General features: G+C 42.3%; 1 protein-coding gene across 1 annotated transcript in view; it reads left to right on the forward strand.

Annotated features, from left to right (window-relative positions):
- Positions 1-20,923, forward strand: part of AQP9 (aquaporin 9) — a 38,105-nt gene extending 17,182 nt beyond the window's left edge. The window contains exons 2-6 of the mRNA XM_068552460.1: positions 6,041-6,167; positions 11,360-11,497; positions 12,874-12,992; positions 14,776-14,993; positions 19,936-20,923. Of these exons, the coding sequence (XP_068408561.1) occupies positions 6,041-6,167; positions 11,360-11,497; positions 12,874-12,992; positions 14,776-14,993; positions 19,936-20,110 (777 nt within the window). The 3' untranslated portion in view covers positions 20,111-20,923. The remainder of the gene's footprint in view (positions 1-6,040; positions 6,168-11,359; positions 11,498-12,873; positions 12,993-14,775; positions 14,994-19,935) is intronic.
- The last annotated feature ends 302 nt before the right edge of the window (positions 20,924-21,225 follow it).

Consider the following 21,225-nt stretch of genomic DNA (forward strand, 5'->3'; position numbering starts at 1 on the left):
GGGAAAAATGCAGAAAAGATATTCTGCTGGAAGGTATAGCATGAGCGGGTGTGCAGAGGTGGAAATGAGTGTCATGAGTTCAAAGGACTCAAAGTGACTGGCTGATGCAGAGACTTATGCTGAAGAACCCTGGGCAGAAAGTAGCTGGGGATTGTGAGGCAAGGCCCTGAGTACCAGGTTAAGGGGCGATTCCTTATGCTGGCAATTCCTGAGCAATGGGGGTGGGAGAGTATGTATGTTGTGCTTCATCTGGCATGGTCACTGAGTAGGGAGACACTGGAAGTGGGGACACTTGTCAGAGGCCACAGAAGAAGACTCCAAAGATTTGGGAATGATTGACTATGGGTAGCCAAGAGAGAGAAGAGGAAGGAATACCAAAAGATTCCAGAATGTATGGCCTGGGTGACTGGGAATGACTGGGGGTACCTCACTCACCAATCAATCTTTTATAGGAGTTCTGCCTTTCAAATGTCTTTCTTCCTTTTCTACTGAAATTCTTTCTCCCACTCCTGCCATGCAAGGAACCTGATAACAACAGTATTTACCCCCTCCTCTTTTCTAGTGTTGCTTTACTACCAAAAGCACTAAAATCTTGCCATCTATGCAACGACCTATCTTTCAAGAGTAATCACAAATACGCAAAACACCTTGAAGTTCTTGTCAGTTTCTCACTTCCCCTCTCCCCCAAAATTTTGATCTCATGTTTGGAATGAAATAGTAGCTATTTCTAATATCTGTCATAGATGTGTTTTCGCCCCCATTTTTATTGTCAGGCAGTGCATTAGTGGTTAAGTTCATGAGTCCCTTTGTTTTAATTTATTCACCCTGAATTGGGGTTTTCCTTTTGAGTTTATACCAAAGGCAATAATATCCTGCACCTATTATTGTCCTTTGTTGTTTAAATAGTGCCTTCATTAAGGTTATCCCATTTGAACCTTTACTGAACAATCCTATGAAACAAGTCTGGCAGGTATTATTTTTTAATAAATGAGCAAGCTGAGGCTGAGAAGTAACATGTTCATTTACACAGACACCAAGTGTCATAACTGGGAATAACATGTAGGATCTGGTTATTTAATTACTTCCAATATACTAGATGCTGTTAAAAGGCAAAGAAGTTTATTACACAATCTTAAGCGTCTTACAAAATTGCGAAAACCAGGCATTAATATGTGAACAGTTGAATTACATCCTGTGGTTAAGTGCTCCACTAGATAGCAATAGAAGCAAGGAGCAGAAGGTACATGATTAATTACCATGTCATACTGTGATGCACAAATAAGGGAGGACTGCCTACAAAATAGAAGACATTTGCAAACGATGTATCTGATAAGGGGTTAATATCCCAAATATGCAAAGAACTCATATAACTCAACATCAAAAAAACAAATGTGTATAGGACCTGAACAGACATTTTTCCAAAGAAGACATACAGATGGTCAGCAGACACATGAAAAGATGCTCAACAACACTAATCATCAAAGAAATGCAAATCAAAACCACAATGAGGTGTCACCGCACACCTGTTAGAATGGCTATCATCAAAAAGACAACAAATAACAAGTGTTGGCAAGGATGTGGAGAAAAGGGAACTTTCATGCACTGTTGGTGGGAATGTAAATTGGTGCAGCCACTATAGAAAACAGGATGGAGGTTTCCCCAAAAATTAAAAATAAAACTACCACATGATCCAGCAATTCCATTCCTGGGTATTTATCCAAAGAAAATAAAAACACTAATTTGAAAAGTTATATGTATCCCTATGTTCACTGCAGCATTATTTACAATAGCCAAGATATGGAAGCAACCTAAGAGTCCATCAATAGAGTAATGGATAAAGAAGATGTGGTATGTATATACAATGGAATACTACTCAACCATAAAAAGAATGAAATCTTGCCATTTGTGACAATATGGATGGACCTCGAGGGTATTATGCTAGGTAAAATAAGTCAGAGAATCTAAAATCAAAATACATAAACAAATATAACAAACAGAAACAGACTCATAGATACAGAGAATAAACAGGTGGTTGCCAAAGGGGAGGGTGGTGGAGGGATGAGTGAAATAGGTGAGGGAAATTAAGAGGTACAAACTTCTAGTTACAAAATGAGTCACAGGGATGAAAAGTACAGCATGGGGAACATAGTAATACTGTAATAAGTTTGTATGGTGACAGATGGTAACTAGACTTGTGGTGATCATTTTGTAATGTATGAAAAGAGTGAATCATTGTGTTTTAGGTCAATTATACTTTAATAAATAAATAAATATTTTAAAAATTACTGGGGAGAAATAAGCCAAAATGTTTATAATGTCTGTTCATAGGTAAAGGCATTGTGATTGGGTTTTTTTTCTTTATATTTTTATATATTCCTCATATTCTCTCTAAGGAGCCTGCACAGGATTTTTGGTCTTAAATAATAAACATTTTTAAAAACTTAAAAAAAATAAGGGAGGATTGTGTCCATTCCTGGGCTCCGTGCTTAAAAGGGGTGCTAACAACCTAGAGCTTGTCCAGGTGAGACTCCCTGGGAATCTGAGGAGCCCTAGGGATCAAAGGTGAAGGGACAAACATCCAGCAGAAAAGAACTCAGGGAGGACTTTTTGCTCCCTCTACTTAATGGAGTGCCTGGTGTATAAAAGAGGCTTCTTCTCTGAGGTCCCAAGAGTAAGCCAGGAGCTAATGAACAGAAGTTACAGGAAAAAAGGACTCCAACTTCATATAAGGGAGGACTCCCCAACCACTGGAACACCAAAAGTATTTAGAACAAGCTACCTGATGTGGTAATGAGCTCCCTATTCCTAAAGGTAACCAACATGGGCCAAGTTAATGCCTATTAAGGATGTTGTAATTTGTGTGCTATTGAGTTCAGAACCAAAGTAGTGCTATGGCTGAGAGGCAGCATGATGCAGGGTTTAAGAACGCAGGCTCTGAAGGCTGTACAGTGCTCACCCTTGGAACTCAGCCAAGCCACACAGAGACCATTTGTAGGTGTGTTGGCCAACCCACCAGCTGAGGCATCAGCTGACAGCTGACATCAACCACTAGACATGTGACTATGTGAGCCTTCAGATAATTCCAGTCTTTCAAGTTTTGAACCATCATATTTGATATCAAATGGAGCAGAGGTAAGATGCTCTACCAAACCTTGCCCAAATGACAGATTCACAAGCAAAATAAATGTTACCATTTTAAACCACTAAGTTTGGGAGTAGTTAGTTACGTAGCACTGAATAACCGGAACACAATGTTTATGTGATCTTCTGAATTGCCATTGATCTTCAAGGCCACTTACAGGTACTGAGTCAAGTAGAAGGAGATATTATTTGCCGAAAGGGGCTCAGGTGTCTTGGGCTAATGAGAGAAGAGAAGGCTCGATGAAACTATTGGGAGAATATGAATGAGAAATGAACGAAGACTTTTGGGGGCACAGTGAAGACAAGATCCATGGCTTTGTAATACCTTCCCTCCCCTACATGGTTTTGTGATTTTTTTTACCTACCTGGAGAAGGTAGGTGCTGGATCTTGGCAAGAAGGTGGAAGAGACCTTGGAGGTCTGTGGATGGCATGCATATGGGTGGTGTACTTGGGAAACACAACACCCAAGGAAACAGAATAAAACAGGATAAACTAGCATATTATTGCCCTGTTGGTATGTAAAGGAATCTTAGAGATTGTTTTCTAGATAAGGAAATCAAGATCAGGCATCTGGAAAACAACTAAGTATTAATTGTTCAGTACGGACAGTACAAGTGAATTTCAGAGAAAAGAGGTTAGGTTTAGTGAGAAGCATATGAAAGGGTGATGGGTCCAAAAAAAGATTTCTAGATAGGGAGACCAGAAAAACTGAGACAGGTTGGCTCTTTCTGTGTCTAAGAAGGGGGAAAGTATGGCAGTTCTTAAAGGTTAGAGCATGGAATCATGCTGGAAATTCTATCAGTAATACCATAAACAACAGTTCTCTCATTTTTTTAAGGAAAAAAAATTACAGTGGGCACACAGAAGAAGGAAACCAGAGTGGGTGACCAATTCCCTAGCAATCAGACCATGATAACATTAGTATATCCCAGATCTGCTTCCCTGGTGCTGTGAATGCAGGTGGGATGAAGCAGGCAAGGAAAGATACTAGCAGGCAATTACCTGTCTTCCTCATTGATTTTCAGGCTGTATGAATGTATTCAAAAATTAAGAAGCAATGATGTGAAGTTGGGCTGAAATCTTCTGAGTAACAATTGCTGACTAGGGTAACTAAAGTCCTTACCTTGTTCATTTCTCCTTCTGCTCCTTTCTTGCAGTGCACAGCATCAGTTATCCTCTCTAGAAAAGAACAAAAAAGCAATTTCAACATCTAGGGTAGAAGAGGACAGTATTAATCACAATGAAGTTTGACAGGACAGAAGCTTCCCCAGGTCCACTCAGGCCATTTAAAGCTTTTATGCCCCCTGTAGACTATCACAAGTGCATGAATATCAGACCATAAAAGAGGGAAGAGCTTATTTGGAAAGTAGTAATAGCTCAGGACTGGCCAGTGTCTAGATGTGTCTCTTCTTACCCCTGGTTGTCTACATCAGGTCATCTCAGCTGTCTGGAATGTTTTTTTCCTTCTTTCAGAAGATGTTACCAAAATGCCAGTTAGCTTGGAAGTTGTGCCAGGTGCATTTAATTGGCTGCAAATTAAAAAGAAAGACAGCAGTGTGGTTTTAATTCTGACAGTTATTATAACAGATAGGGATCCTAGAAAAAAATAATGTCAAGCCTAGGTGAAATTGGTAGGCTGTGAAATGAACCCAGGGGAATTTTTTGTTTTTTGAAAAGGGAAAAGGGAACATGTTCCTGCTGCAACTTTATTTAGCTCTCAGTGCAGGGTCTGGAGTCTGTGATTAACGTCAAAGACAGCCCTGTGCATGTGATATGCAGCCCCTGTGCTTCCCTTGAGATGTCAAGTCCTACTTCTCCCTACTGTCTAGCAGGTAGAGCTAAATCAATATACCTTAGAATCAGGGACTGGAGGGGATGTTAAAAGATCATCTAGGTAATTTCTCTGCCTTTAGGGAGGAGTAAACCAAAATCATTCTATATGTATTAAATATCCATTGTTTGTAAATTGTATTTCTCTGAAGGACTCCACAAATGGGTCCCAAGGGAGCTATTCAGAATTAATTCATCACTATCAGGAAATGGTTTATGTGCAACCTCTCATATTTCAGGTTCAGACTTCCTTTCTCATCCTTTTGTGAAGAGACATCCTTTTGTGAAGAGAGCTGGTTATTATCTTCCAGATAAGAAGTCTTCACATTCTTAATCTCTTGTTCCTTAAATACGTTTGTTTCTGAAACCTTTCTTCATATGCCCTTAAATAATATCCATTACTTGATGCTGAGCCCTCCCTCCAGTTGGTTGCTCTTCTTTAGTTATAAAACCCAAAATAGAACCTGTATTCTAGAAAAAGTTGTGGCTATTTGACATCTAAGAGCAATGATCTAATGATACTGCAGCCCAGAACTTATTCCTCCAGGGCCACACTGGCTCTTTAAACCACAGTGACAAAGGCTGATGGTCATTTGTTGCCCTGTTGTTTTCCTACCAAACTTGTATGTGACTGTTTCATCTTTCCCAATAACCCTCCCTCACCAAATGTTCCTTTCTTCCCCCCTTCCTTCCTCCTGCCCTTCCTTCCTTCCTTCCTTCCTTTTGAGGTATAATTGACACACACCATTATATTAGTTTCAGTTTTACAACATAATGATTTGATATTTATATATATTATGAAATGATTACCAAATTACTTGGTTTATAAATTCATACAAAATTTTAACACTGTGCAGTCTTAACAAAACTCATCCATAAGACAGATGCAGCCTTGGGACCATCATTTTGCTATCTGTGCACAGCTGGAAGATTATAATTTGATTTGTACGAGGCCTATGGCAGTCCAATCCATGAGCGTGCTTGAAAAATGCATGTTGTTACTCTGACTTTCCATTGTCTTTGATAGTGGCCATCTTCACTTACTTGTTGAGTTCCCTTTCATTCCAGGTCCTTGGATGTGGCTCTGTTGCCCAAGCTGTCCTCAGTCGAGGACGTCATGGAGGAATCATCACTATCAATACTGGATTTTCATTGGCAATAGTAATGGCCATTTATGTTGCTGGAGGTGTCTCTGGTAAGTAATAGAAATACTAATAATAATAGCTACTATTAACTCAACCATTCCAATGTACTAGCGCAGTTCTGGGTACTTTACAGACCTTAATTTTTCTAGATCTCAACAGTCCTGCAAGAATATGTATTTGATTCTATTTTTATAGATGACAAAATTTAAATGGCCAGCAAGTGGTAAGTGACTGGCGCAAAGGCAACATTTAGCAAAAGACAGAGATGAGGTTGGAACTCAGAACTGACTGATTCCTAAATCTGGCTACTGAATAGTATTCTTCATCTATCAATGGAATCTTTTACTAGCTCTACCCCACGCTTGGAAACCACTTCCCAGATACGCTGTGAATAGCCCAGTGAATATCATTCCAACAGAGGCAATTCCCTGGACCTTTATCCACAGCAATCAGAGAGAGCCTAGGTCATTTGCAAAATAGCTAGTGTGTTCATGGAGGTACAGGGCTAGTCAGAAGGTCTTGGTCCAATTCTGTCCTGAGTGGTAGGCTAATTAGAAGCCATTCTCAAGGTTCTGAGAAGCAAAATGAAATGATATTTAATACAGCCTGGGACCTTAGGAAGGAACTGTGGAAATGATCCACTTCCCAAAGGCTTGCAGAATCCTCAGCAGCCTTGTTTGGGGGCTCAGAGAACTAAGGCAAGACTGCTGGTGATAACGGAAGAAGGGACCCCCTGCATGCTGGGCACTGTACTGGGTGCTGTACATACTTTATCTCCTCTCACTTCTATGGCAGCACTCTGAGGCCAGTATTATTGTCCATTCTACAGAGAAAACTGGAGCTCCAAGGGATTGAGTAAATTGCCAGAAGTCCCACAGCTGGCAGAGAGACAGATCAAAGATTTGACCCAGGTCTATACGACAGCAAAGCACAGATCCCCATTATTATACAACATTTCCAGTGGTCTACTATGGGAAGGACAGTACAGGCAGGGCCTATGGGCAGTACGGTCCAGCTGGAGGATCCTGCAGTTGAGCTGGCTGGACTGGTGACAAGTACTGCCATTGGAGCACTAAAGAATGATTGTCCAGACCCCCACAGAGCATCCACGGGCTGGGCACTTGGAACAGTCATTTGCTAGCTGTCAGCCTTTCCATATCACAGGCGGACTCAGATCCTGGAGCAGACCAGGTTACAGATTCCCATACATGTGGTTTGTTTGGCATGAGCAGTGTTTCTGTTCAAACTCTTGCCGAGCCTTTGCTGTGATCCCAGCACTGTACTGCCTACCTAAGACACAAGAATAACCAGGGGAACACCCTGAATGTGCCAAGGCTTAATTACAGCTGCAGGCCTTGACACCAGACACAGAACACACTCCTGGCTTCAAATAAGCATGCAGGATGCTCTACTGCCTCCCCTCACGCTCCCAACTACATTCACACAGGTGTTGTTTCCACAAACCATTCAATATAAATGTAGGTATATTTTCAGTGATATTTTTTAAGGTGGAGATGTGGTTTTGCAGTATTTCACCTGCATAACACCCTGAATTAAACTTCATCAAATATTTACTTAGGATAAATTGGTCCCAGACCCTACCAATGTAGCTAACACCCTATACCACCAGCGCTGTCAATGTCTGTTTGCATCCATTGGTATATCTGGAGTCACGATAGGAGGAGAAGTGACAGGGACCAGCAGGAAGGGGAAGAGGGAGTAAAGGATGGTGTGGAGTCTTCCCATCCGGCCTTTAGACTGGGATTAAGCCCCTGCGCTCAGAGGAGTAAGGGCCACAATTGATGGGACTGTTTGCACTAGAGGCTGTTTCTGGGCGAGGCTCGGGAGCTGTCCAAGTTGTTTATGAGAGACTGTGAGATCTCAAAATGCAAGGAGAGCAGTTTCTGAGCCTGGCTGATATAAGGTAGCATTGAGTTGGAAAAGGAGCTTATCTCCCCATCTCTGTTTGGAACTGATATTCAGGCTCCCTGAGAACTGGGGGAAACATGCACAGACAACACACTGGCCCACTGATGACATCAGTGCAGACTCAGTATTGGCTTCAGCAGGCCAGGAACAGGAGAGGAAGACTGTGTAGGGGAGGTGACTTTCTCACAGTGGCTGCAGCTAACATGCTGGTTTGTGGGCATATGTGAGGCCCTCTTTGGGAATTCCAAAAATAACCAATGTATATTAGGCATAAACATAAATGGGATCCCACTTTGTGGTCCAGACTGGTGAGGTCAGCTGACATCTGGTTGTGGAACATAAAGCATTACCTTACTGCATGGCAGTTACCGCACCCTGCTCCCTTGTGAACTTGCCAATAGTCTGGCAATCCAATCTGGCCAATCAGAACTCATAATGCCCTAATTATGCACCATCCCCCACGAAGTGTTTACACTGCCAGCTTGTACCTAGACTATGGCGGTTGTTTTTGATGTAGTTTTTTTATAAGCAATAAAAATTCACTGAAAAATCAAAATAGCTTTGCTTAATGACAAATAAAATATTAAGATGATCTCTATCACAGAGTTGTCTGTGGGTGGTGGGGAGGAGACACGTCTAGGACAGAACCTTGAAAGAGTTCACCTTGCTCACGTAAGACTTTCATCTCAGGCCTCGGGGAATCCAGCTATCCCCCTGGGCTCTTTATGTGAATAATCTGATCATCACAACCACCTTGGCAGGGCCAAGATGTGAGTGCGGCCTTCCCTGACTCTAGCACTCATGTTCTTTCCACTACACTGCTCTGCTTTGTCCTTCAGGTAAGCCAAGTGATCACGCATCTCTGCAAGGAGAAACTCTCCTCGTTGCTTTGCAAAGCACCCTCCCGGCACAGCCTCTCTGACCCCCAAACAACCTTCCCTCTGTAGATCTTTGTAGTCTGAGCCATCTGAATAAAGACTTCTATTTCTTCAACTTTCATATCTTTTTTTTCTTCAATTTTTTAAATTGAAGTGCAGTTGATTTACAATGTTGTGCCAGTCTCTGCGGCACAGCAAAGTGACTCAGTTATACACATATAGACATTCTTTTTTTATATTCTTTTCCATTATGGTTTATCTCAGGAGACTGGATATAGTTCCCCGTGCTATACATTAGGACTTGTTGTTCATCCATTCTGAATGTAATAGTTGGCATCTTACCGGCCCCAAACTCCCAGTCCATCCCTCTCCCTCCCCACCTCCCCCTTGGCAACCACCAGTCTGTTCTCTATGTCTCTGAGTCTGTTTCTGCTTTGTAGATAGGTTCATTTGTGCCATATTTTAGATTCCACATATATCAACTTTCATATCTTGAAAACCTACTGAATGCCTTGCAGCATGTCAAGGTCAAGGTGAACAACAGTTTCTGCCTCAGGGTGCCTTTGAGGGGCTAAATAAGACCTACCTACAGCAAGTCTTATTTTGGAAGAGGAGCTTGCTAAACAGTAACTCTCCCATTGGTGGACTCATCTGAGGGGAGACATTTTTGATTGGAGGTGACTTCTTACATCCCCTTGTCCTTTCACAATGAGTTCCTCCAGGCTGGCTGGGTGGCGGCTACCCTCCAACCAGCTCTGGGAGAAGAGGAACAGGGCTGGCTCCAGGAACTTTCCACTGCCCTGGGTGCTCCCCTCTTCTAACCCCTGTTTCCAGCTTCCCTAGTAAGCTGTACTCCTGCCAGTCTCCAGAATTATGACTCTCTTAGATTTAAAAGTAAAACAAAACAGGTGATGTGTGTGTAAGGCTTCAGGAAGTCACCTGTGCTTTGATATATTGGCATTTTCTTGTTCATATTAGCCCCAGAGTGGCAGAGGCAGGTGAAGAAAGGACCCTCACGGTGTAGTCAGCAGTCAGAACCCCTCCCCATTTCAAGCCCACTTTGGCTTAGAGACTCAGAAAAAGCATAGCTTTCTTCACGGACAGGGGAGAGGGGGGAAGGCTTCCCAAAACAAGCTCACCAATAGGTTCTGTGGGGGGTCAAATGGCAGAGTGTCATCATCATCATCATCACTCCTTTGTTTACAACTATTTCCACAACCCAGAGGTCCACATTTCAGTGTGGTCACATTGACAGTTACTCTAATCCCCCCCTCCACACTAAATGTCATTGGCAAGCTTCATGTGAGTGCCCTTCATCCCTAGGAATCAAGCCCATATGCTCAAAGATGATCTTTGAAAAATTTTTCCCTGCCTTCTAAGGCAGAGAAACCTTTATAAACTTGGTGAAGAAGGTCTAGAAAAGAACATAGGCCCAAGAGTTCAAATAAACCTGAATGTGAATCCTAGACCTACCACTTATTAGCCATGTGACCTTAAAATGTTACTTTACTTCTGTGCCTCAGTTTCCTCAGCAGTTAACTGGACTAGTACCCACCTCACTGGGTTCTTAGGAGGATCAAGTGCATGTAATACCCCAATGACAGCATCTGGCAAGTGTTCAATAGGCATTGTTTTTATTGTTGTTACTAGCAAAGCCAGCTGGGGATATCAGTAACCTACCCCAGAGCAAGCCCTCTACCTGACCTTGCAACTGGGTTAGAATCAAAGAAGCTGATTTCTCTAGTCAGAGTTTAGGCTGGAGTGGAGGAAGTGTCGCTCCATTTCTGTGTGTGAGATATACATCGTTTATGCAGAGAAACTACAGAAAATCCACTCAGACACTGTGACTACCTCAAAATCAACTGAGCCCCTTACCTCAGTGAGAGGCACAGCCCACAAAGGAAGGGCCATTTCCCCTTAAAGAGATATCTCTTTTCAGTCCTAAGACTGTTTCTGTATCCTCTGGACATGGACTTAGAAAGGACTAGATATAGATTTAAATCTTACATGTATATAAGTATATTGACTTAAAAATATACTGAAGTTAACGGTTTATATCAATCTCTTTGGGGTTATTGCTTTATAGTTAGGCAAAACCCAGTAGATAGATACAGATAGATAGAGAGAGAGAGAGAGAGAGAAAATGAGCCACTTGAGTACAAGTTTCTTTATATATTTGACTTTCTTTTGAGAAAGCTAAAATTCCTAAACAGTGTCTAATGATGCCACGGGGATTATTAGTCCTCTCTTCCTCTCCACTCAAACACACACACAGACACACACACACACACACACACACCTCTGTCTCCTCACATACAGTTCCTCACCTAGAAGGCTGAATTCTGCCTGCAGTCCCTAGATAAGGTTTTCTTCACAATAATTCTCCCTGGCTGGCCTGCCCTCTGACTTTCCTAATCACCTTATCTTCCTTGCAGGTGGCCACATCAACCCAGCTGTGACTTTTGCAATGTGTCTTTTTGGACGGATGAAGTGGTTCAAATTCCCCTTTTATGTGGGGGCCCAGCTCTTGGGAGCCTTTGTAGGGGCTGCAACCCTCTTTGGCATTTATTATGGTGAGTAGGGCCCCTGAGTCCAGAGATTAGGGAGAGCTGGTTATAAGTTGAAAGTCAGAATTACTTGTAGGAAGAGGTGAGATGAGGTAAGAACAGGAAACGTTTTACACTTGACAGGCAGTTCTAAGAGTCCTAAGTTCTAAATAATGGGGCCAACATTATCATCAGGGCACATTCAGGAAGCCTCTTAATGAAAATGGTCACAACTTAAATGGAGGGCAGAACTTAAAGGAAGTATATTTTTAGACCTAACCAGCACTACAGTGTGAACAATGCCAAAGTAAGCAATAGGCCACTGGCTTCTCCATGGCTTTCTCTGATTTGGCTGGGAAGGGAGCCGTTGACTTGTGGCAAGGAGAATGATGAGTAAGTATTTAAAGAAGGAATCTGGAATAAAGTCTTTGAAGGAAGAGGCATAGCAGAGAAATGGGCTGGGTGGGGAACCTCTTCTCCCTTCCATCCAATAGCCAGGGCTTCCATTCTGCAACAGTCCTGGGGGAAACAGAGTACTGATGATCAAAGACCCAGACTTTAGTTCCATGTGAACTAAGTACGAGGCTGTGTGACTTCAGTAAGTCATCTGACCTTATTGGTCTCAGTTTCCTCCTCTGGAAAATAAAGGAATTGAACTAGATGACTTCTTAGGCCCTTCAAACTAAAAAATCTTGGGGTTCCATAAAATCAAGTGTTAAAGTAGTTCCTTCTATCTAACCCAAGGTGAGTCTTAATACTTTATGACTCTCAAACTGAAGCCCTTAGGAACTAGAATTTATGAGCCAAGCCTGAGGGGTACAGTGTGGAAATGTACTCCCACAGAGTATCCTAAGAATTAGAGTGCAAGAAGACTAAAGGATTACTCAAGACCAGACCAGAAACCTAGAGAACCAGCTGCTGTGGCCAGAGAGGCCTGGGGTGGTGCTGGCTGTGTCGGGGACTGCTGTATTCCTTGTTCTAAGGGCATCTTCACTGTACCTTGATGCCCTCAAATTCTGGACTGCTATTAGGGGTTACTGAGAACCCTCTGGGAATCATGAACTCTGCCTAGAGCAAGTCCAAGCTTCACTTTGGCTTTTAGTCAATCTTGAAAATTCCAAGAATTCCCCTCAAAGAAAAATGGTTCCCAAGACCCACTGGATAAGGATTTGGCTCAAACGTGGAGTGAACCATCAAGGGCAGCCGGGACTTTCTCAGCTATCCTGGAAGTTCTCTGGGTATCTCTAAAGCTACCATACTGTGAAGTGAAAAGAGGCAAATGATATGGATCTGCCTAGCTGAACCTGAGGGTTCTCCTGTACTTGTTCAGCACAAGACCTGGCATAGGCCTACCTCCCCTCTGCCCAGAGGACACTAACATGCCAGAGCTCTGTCTTCCATAGATGCATTTCTGTCTTTTGCTGGTGGAAAACTGCTCGTCGTGGGAGAAAACGCAACAGCACACATTTTCGCAACATACCCAGCTCCGTATCTGTCTCTGGTGAATGCACTTGCAGACCAAGTAAGTGTACATTCAACAAAGACCTAACTTTGGTGAAAAGACATAATCTAATAAGGGGGATGCATAGGAACATTATAGGCCTATCAGAAAGGAAAGGCTGTGTTTCCAAAGTCAGAGGTCCCTACGCATAACCCAGGCTTTGTTGACAAATTCCTGCCCTTGCCAAAGTTGATACCACTAAGGGTTTCCTGCCTCCTCTTTAATACATACACTTGTTCCACATCAGTCAAGTTTCAGAGAAAAGTGCATGACTGGACATTTCAACCCCTGTAGGGGCAAATGGGGTTTGTTCCACCTAACTGTCTCTTTTGTGCACATGATCTAAACGTAGAGGCCTCAAGAAAAGACATTGTGATCTCAGTTCAAGGACTGTGAAGTGTAGTAGTTGAGCTTAAGAGTATCACAGGTCTTCTGTGTCTCCCCACGTGCACAGGTTTATCCAGACTCTCTAGGCAGCTAGAAGTGTCTCTGCCTTAATGACATTTAAACAAGCTGCATCCAAGCATCTGTCGTGTAGCCAATAGCACAACTATTCTGGTCTAAAATCACTTGCCTTGTTCTTATCCTGATTCTTCTGCTTATGAGCTGTGTGCCCTTGGGCAAGTTTCTTAACCTCTTTCTATCTACATTTCCTCACCTGTAAACTGTGAATAAACAGGATTTATCTCACCGATTGGTGTGAAGTTCTAATGAGAAAAAGCATATGAAGTAGCTGGCACATAATAAGTGTCTGGTAAATAGAAGCTATCATTTAGCTGTTAAAGTAAAATAACAGTTTGGAAATTTTAGAAACTAGAGAGTGGGGAAAATACCCACTGTACCACACCACTTCAGAATACCTGCTGCCATTGTTTGTATAATCTCTTACAACTTGTTTTTATGTTGTTTTCAAGTATAAAATATAATGCACATATTTTTCTTAATATCATAAGCATTTAAAAATGTTACCAGATAGCTCTTGTATTTGTTTGTAATGGCTGTATAATAGACTATAGAATGGGCACTTCATAATATAGTTAGCCCTTTCCCTATTGATGTGGACTCCAGTTTCTCAATACTATAAATGATGCTTAATTATTTATTTGCATATTTGCTTTATGATGTTTCCATATGTTAGATTATTTCCATGATGTGGTTCTCAAAATATCTAACTGGGTCAAATTCAGTACATAATCTTATGGATTTTTTTAAATGCATGTTGCTAAATTACTGATGAATTGCCTTTCAAAAGTGTAGTATGTGCTTAGTTTAATTAGGAAAGCCTGAGAGAAGTGGTATCAGTTCCCTAACACTTGGTATTGTTTGCACTTTTTTTCACTGTGAATCAGTTTTTCCCTCTTATTTGTTTCTTAAATCTATTTTTCTTTTATGAATTTTCTTTTCATTTCCTTTGCCCATTCATCTATTGATGTCTCACATTGTTTTTCTCACCAATTTGAATGAGCCCCTTTGTTCATTTTTCCAGCCTGTAGCTTGCTCTCCATTTAGCTGGTAGTAGCTCAGCAGGATAGTGTAGTAAAGATAACAGTCTCTAGAGCTGAACTCTCTGGATCCACACCTGACTGTCACTGACTGTGTCACCTTGGGCAGGTAACTAATCTGTAAAGGAGAATGATATCAGCACCCATGTCTAGGATTGCTGCGATAAGGGTCTGGCACAGAGTGCTCACCCAGCGTACGTTACTTATTACTAGGTTTGTTTTTAATGAGAGTGGGTGCATTTTGAGGTGGGCAAGGGGGAAGAATATAAGCTAAATCCCTTGTACATTTTCTCCCTCCCCAGGTAGTGGCCACCATGTTCCTCCTCATTGTCATCTTTGCCATTTTTGACTCAAGAAACTTGGGAGTCCCCAAAGGCCTACAGCCCATTGTCATTGGCTTCCTGATTGTTGTCATTTCTTCCTCTCTGGGAATGAACAGTGGCTGTGCCATGAACCCAGCTCGAGACCTGAGTCCCAGACTTTTCACTGCCTTGGCAGGTTGGGGGTTTGAGGTCTTCACGTAAGTAACAACGGTCAGGGAGGAGGGAGGAAGATTCACACTGTGCCTCAATGGGGAAGGCTGTGCTTTGACCTGGAGATCCAAAAGAGTGCAGATGGGAGGGTGAGGTTAAGTGCATCCTCATCGTAAGTGTGGAACATATCACTGGTGATTTATGATACGGGGTGTGTGTGTGTGTGTGTGTGTGAGAGAGAGAGAGAGAGAGAAGGGGGAGGGAGACAAAGAGATAGACACAGAGACATAATCAGAGACAGAGAGAGAGACAAAGAGACAGAGAAAGATAGAGAGGCTCTAGATAGATTCAAAGAGATAGGTTTGTCCTATATAATAATAATAATAATAATTTCTCAATTGGTATATGGTTTTATGTGACTATTTTGGATGTAGAACTTGTCTACATATTCACTTTGTGACAAAGGGGTAGAATTTCTATCTTCTGATACTACTATAGGGCTCTTTCTAGTGGATCATGCTAGCTTCGCTTCATTCATTCATTCAACAGATCTTCCTTGATCACCACCTATGCTGTGGTCACTGTGCCAGACAAGGAAATTTCAAAATCAGATAAGACACTGGCCTTGAGCAATGTAACAAGTGCTCTGGTAACCCTTGAAACAAAGTACTAAGGCAACACAGAAGAGGGAGTGACTAGCTCTGCCCAGGGAAGTTGGGGGAGGCACCACAGAAGAAGTGAGTGCTGAGCTTATTCTTTTTTCTTTTTCTTTTGGCCATGCCATGTGGCTTTCGGGGTCTTAGTTCCCCAATCAGGGATCGAACCCTTGCCCTCGGCAGTGAAAGTGCAGAGTCCTAATCACTGGTTCTTGAATTCTTAAAGCATAAGAAATTCCTGGCAGAACAGGCATCAAAGAGAGCCTGTGCACAGGAAGTGGCAAGACCCCGTGCCTTACACCTCAGAACGTGCTGATGAAATATGCCAACTGCTGGTACCAAGCTCCCAAGACAAACTTTGCCCATTAATTCCTTCCCACTGTCCCCCCACTAAAGTCATGGTGGCCAGTCCTCATCCACTCATCACATCTCTCTCTGGGAAAGCCACCCACCTTTGTTCCCCAGGACACAGGGCTCTAACATGGAGAAAGAGAAGCAGGGAAAACATGTGTGAGCAAATTTTAGTTTAATGTCTGCTGTGAGAACAAAACACTTGAGTGTCCCTAATGCTGACCTGTATATAGTTGTACACAAGTGATGACTTTATTTAAGGGTTTGGATTGCCTTCACCATCATGAAACACAAGCTACTGAAATCACTGACACCATTCTGATCACCACCACAGACAGCATTAGCATTACGCTATAGTGTAAGCATCATGAGGACAGAGCCCTTGACCATGTTTTCACTGCTGTGTCCACTGTGACTAGGATGGGGCCTGGCGCATAGAAAGCCTCAATAAAAGCTATTGAATAAAAGTATGGATAAATGCTATGTGACACACATGTCCTAGGAGATGAGGGATAAAAAAGAATCAAGAAACATTTCCTATCTTTAAGAAACGAACAATGCAGTGAATTTTCTAGAGCAGTGGTTCTCAGCCAGAGGTGATATTGCCCCTAGGGACATTTGGCAATGCCTGGAGACACTTTGGGTTGTCACAACTGGGGAGGGTGGGGGCAGATGTCACCAGCATCTAGTGGTAGAGGCCAGTAGAGGGATACTGCTAAGCATCTTACAGTATCCAGGACAGATCGCCACAACTAAGAATTACTCAGCCAAAAATGTTAAGAGTGCCACAGTTGAGGAGCTCTCTTCCAGAATGATCATACTAGAACGTGAAAAGGTTGAAGAAAATGACAACTAGGAAGGATCATTTGTATTCTTCCAATGGACTGTCAAAAGCATACGTTAAAGATCTCCTTATTTCCAAAGCCCAGAATTGGCCCATGAGTTTCCTTTAATCCCAATTTCCTGAGGTTCACTCCAGGAGACCACTGCCCGCACCATCAAGACACCTCTGTGAGCTTCACACAGACACCGAGAACAAAGGTGCCCCATAGTGATGTGACCTCTATTTGAGCCCTGCTTGGTGATTCACCCAAAGTTCTAAGAGTGATGGTGGTTCTAAAGAGGTAGAGATCTTGCCTGTTTTCTTTGCTTTGTTGAGTATATGGCAGGAGACCATGTCTGTGGGAGAATGCTGAAATCACCTAATGCCAAACTCTGAGCACCATGTTCCTTGTTAGCATCAGGGTCTTTTCCCCTCATTCATGCATTCATTCATCCATGCAGCTACCTGATTTCTTATTCAAGGCCCTGTGCTAAAGATGCCCTTCACTGTTGTTGCCCTTCACTGCTTTATTTACGTTCTATTTCAGAGTAGTGAGCATAGGCTCTTACACAGGTTGAAGCTGTCAAGTGCCATTAAAGAGATTTGACTAATTAACTCCAAGAGTTGAGAGAAGGTTTGTAGCTCCAAATTTGAGAATTATGGGGGTGGAAGTAGGGGCATTTTGTAGTATTTGGACATGCTTAAACAGGGGACAGAGAGGATATTTCAGGCAGAGAGGATTCTGTATCCCAAGACAGAATGTTAAAATAACACATGATCTAGTTTAGTTGGAAGGGTGCGTGAAGAGGCTTGGAAGGGCAATTGTTTCAGACCATTAGAGGACCTAGATTCCCAGAACGAGACTTTGGGGTTTTTGCTGCTCCCTCTTCTGTAGGTTATAGGGAGCAACAAAGGATTTAGGGCAGAAGTTTGACATGTTTAGAACTTCAATTTAGCAAAACTGATCCGACATTATTATATAGAACAGATTAAAAATGAGTAGAGGCAGCAGAAACCAGTTAGGAAATAGCTAGACTGACTGATAATCCTCAACCAAAAAGTTCCCAAGGAAACCTCTGAGGGATAACAGGACTCCAAAGTGTCCCTAAAGTGTCCCATCCTTTCAGGGTTCTACATCCAAGCTAAGCATCTCAGGGGACTTTCTAGTTTGGATCCACACCCAAGGTCTCAGATAAAGCCGAGACTGCCTTGGATCCTCACTTGTCCCTGCACGGCACGGAGTGAGGATGACAGCGGGAGCGGGGCTCCAGCAGGTCTGACAAGGGCAAGACAGACCCTGGCTGACTCTTGCTTTTCCCTTAAGTATTAGGATGTAAGCAAGTGGTCTTCACTAATTCACTTTAAAGTGTTGATAACTTAGTGGATGAAGGATCTCAGGGGTATTGTTAATTTTTAAAATAGTTTAACCAAAGGAATGAATCCCTGATGATGGTACCGTAAGCAATTAACACAGACATATTTCTGGCATCCCCCAAATCACAGTGTGCAAATGACCTTGTTTACCTGTGAGGCCAGGCAGGGAACCGCATCAGAGCTCCTCCATTTAAGCCTTGTGACCCTGGTGCAACACATCCAGCTCAAGAGGGTCCAGCCAGTGAAAGGAGGACATGTGTGCTGGCAGATATCTTGGACCCTAATCTGTTAAATGACAGTAAGAGATTTGCCACAAACCAGTGATGGAAGTGATGGACCAAATAAGTGGCTTAACCTTGCTTCGTGTGCTTACCTGAAGAGAAGGCTCCTAGTTCTTTAAAGCCCAGGTGCCTCTCATAGAGAATTCCACCTGGATTTGGAGGCATGGGAAAGGGCGCTGTGAGAACAGCTGAGTGCAGTGACCTCTTTCCAGTGCAGTAAGAGTGACATCTGCCGGCCACTGTGCTTAATCACGGTGCTCTTCCCCAGAGCCTGCGTTTATGGTCTTAAGATTTATTATCTTATTGTGAGCCTGCATTGATGATACAAGATTCAGGATCTAAGAAAGTGCTTGGATGATACAGGTGGAAGGGACCACTGTTCAGATGGAAGAATGAAGCTCAGAGATGAGGAGACTTGCCCAAAGACCTTGTGGACCCTCCTGAGATTAGAACTAAATCTCATGAATTCTAGGACAGGCCCCCTGTTCTGTGCTTATTTCCTTTATTATCCTTTCTAATAAAAAACTGATACAAACAAAAGGTCCCATGGAAATATGTATAGTTGTTAGGAATAAAAATAAAAATAGCAGCCATGAGTCCTTCCCCCAAATAGAACACTGTGAAATTCCCATGCGTAGTTGTGTTCCTCTTGTTTCCTCTGCCTCCTCTGCATTACTCTGAATTTTTTGTTCATAATTATCCTGCTTTTAAAAAGTTTTATCTCAAATGCACATATCCTTAAACAACATATTGTATAGTTTTACTTGCTTCTGACCACTCATGGTCCTTTCTACGGAATTATTTAAATGGATTTTCTATCTCCAAAAGAGATGGTGACAATTCGCAAAGGCACCTGCTTTCTCTCAGAACTATACCTCCAATACAATGTGCTGACATTGAGGATTTCTGGAGGGGAGAGGGAAACATGGCAGAAAGTCCTTATCAGAGAGTAAGTTTAAGTAAGCTGTGACCTCAAAATATAAGTACTGAACTAAATTATATTTAGTAGGTAATTCATATCTCTACCTTTGATTTTTTTAAATTCACTTATTGGCAAATGTTTCCTGATTGTTAATTTTGTAATTGCCCTCATATACCAATCATGTCCAGGAATCTCTCCACATCTCCCAACCATTCATAATCCCCAAGACTCATTATTTCAGTTTGAGGGGAAGGCAACTCCTGAATAATCGACCTGAACTTTCCCTAAATGCCCTCAATTGTAGCCATGGGTTCGGGGACTATATTTTCTGAAAGGAAAATAAACGGGTCATTTCTCTCACAAGTACTAATAGGAGAATGGAATAGATCATCTGAAATCAGGTATACTGCAAAATCTAGGATGATGGTTGCCAAGCTACAGTGAGTGCCCTTATACTTAGCTCTTGCTGATTTAAAAGGGAGTCATGAGCATGAGAAATGACCAGCTGGTTAGTGAATAACTAGCAGTAATACCAGGAAGAAGGCCAAGTGGTGTATCACTAATTTCTTTGTTTGATTTCAGAGCTGGAAATAACTTCTGGTGGATTCCTGTAGTGGGCCCTTTTGTTGGTGCTATCATTGGAGGCCTCATCTATGTTCTTGTCATTGAAATCCACCACCCGGATCCTAACCCAGACTGCGAGGAAGAACAGCCAGAGGACAAACCAGAGAAACATGAACTTAATGTGATAATGTAATAGCACGCTCAGTTCTGGGTTTACAATGGGCTACCTACTGGGCCTTACATTTCACAAAGCACTTTCACACACATTATCTAATTTAATCCTTATAGTCACTGTCTGGGGTAAATATCATGCTGCTCATCTTTCAAATAAGGAAACAAAACCTCAGGGAAGTTGAGTTGCCTAAGGTCACATGGAAAGTTGAACATCACTGAATGCATCCTATACCTTTCAGAAGATTAATAACTGGATGAAAACCTTGGCCAGCCCCTCCTGGCCGGCCAGAAGTGGGACTGGCAGCTGCCAGAACATGTACACCTTCTGGGCATCATTCTTCTGGATCCTAAGTTACGAAGACCGCCATTGTCTGGTTTTATTCCCACTGTTACTGAAGCACTAACAAAGGAAAGAGGTAGCCATTAGATCATATTTTTCATCTGCTGAAGAACATTATCAGAGGCCTCCCTTCCTAAGCCACGCTTAGTCTTGCTAAGTCTTGATCTTCCTTCCCTGTCAATTCCAACACTGTACATTCCAGGAATTTCCTCTTGGTCAGGCTCCTCCCTGTCACTTTGGTCAAAAGAGTCTGTGAATTACAAGCACCAGAGAAATTGCTCTACATCAAGTGATGCACCTTCAGTCAAACTGTTATAAAGCTCAGAATTCCCAGAGTTATCCAGTTTCTCAACTGCTTTGTGATGATAACAAAACAACAAAAAGCACATGTGAATGTCTCCAGGGGCCTATAATAGACTGTAATAGACTGATATATGGAATTTTTTATTTCTCTGAAACTACTTGGCATTTCCTATTTGAAATAAATTTGGGGTGAGGTTTTTTTTTGGTGTTTTAATAAGTATTAAGATTGCTACGTACACTTAGTTCAGAGGTTGTCTGTCCTGTCTACAAATTGAGATCTCTGGGGAGCTTTTTAAAAAATGCTAATGCTCAGTTGGTCATTGGTAAACATCTCAGGTGATTCTAATGTGCAACCAGTGTTGAGAACACTGACTTGGTTAAAGTACATGGGTATCCTTGAGAACCATGTCTAGTGGTGACCGGGTAATTCCTGGTAGGATCCTCAGTTTTGGGATGCTCAGGGATTAGAGAGCAGTGGTTCTCAGTAGGGG

This window comes from Eschrichtius robustus, chromosome 1 (assembly GCF_028021215.1).
Source record: "Eschrichtius robustus isolate mEscRob2 chromosome 1, mEscRob2.pri, whole genome shotgun sequence".
NCBI classification, from domain to species: Eukaryota; Metazoa; Chordata; class Mammalia; order Artiodactyla; family Eschrichtiidae; genus Eschrichtius; species Eschrichtius robustus.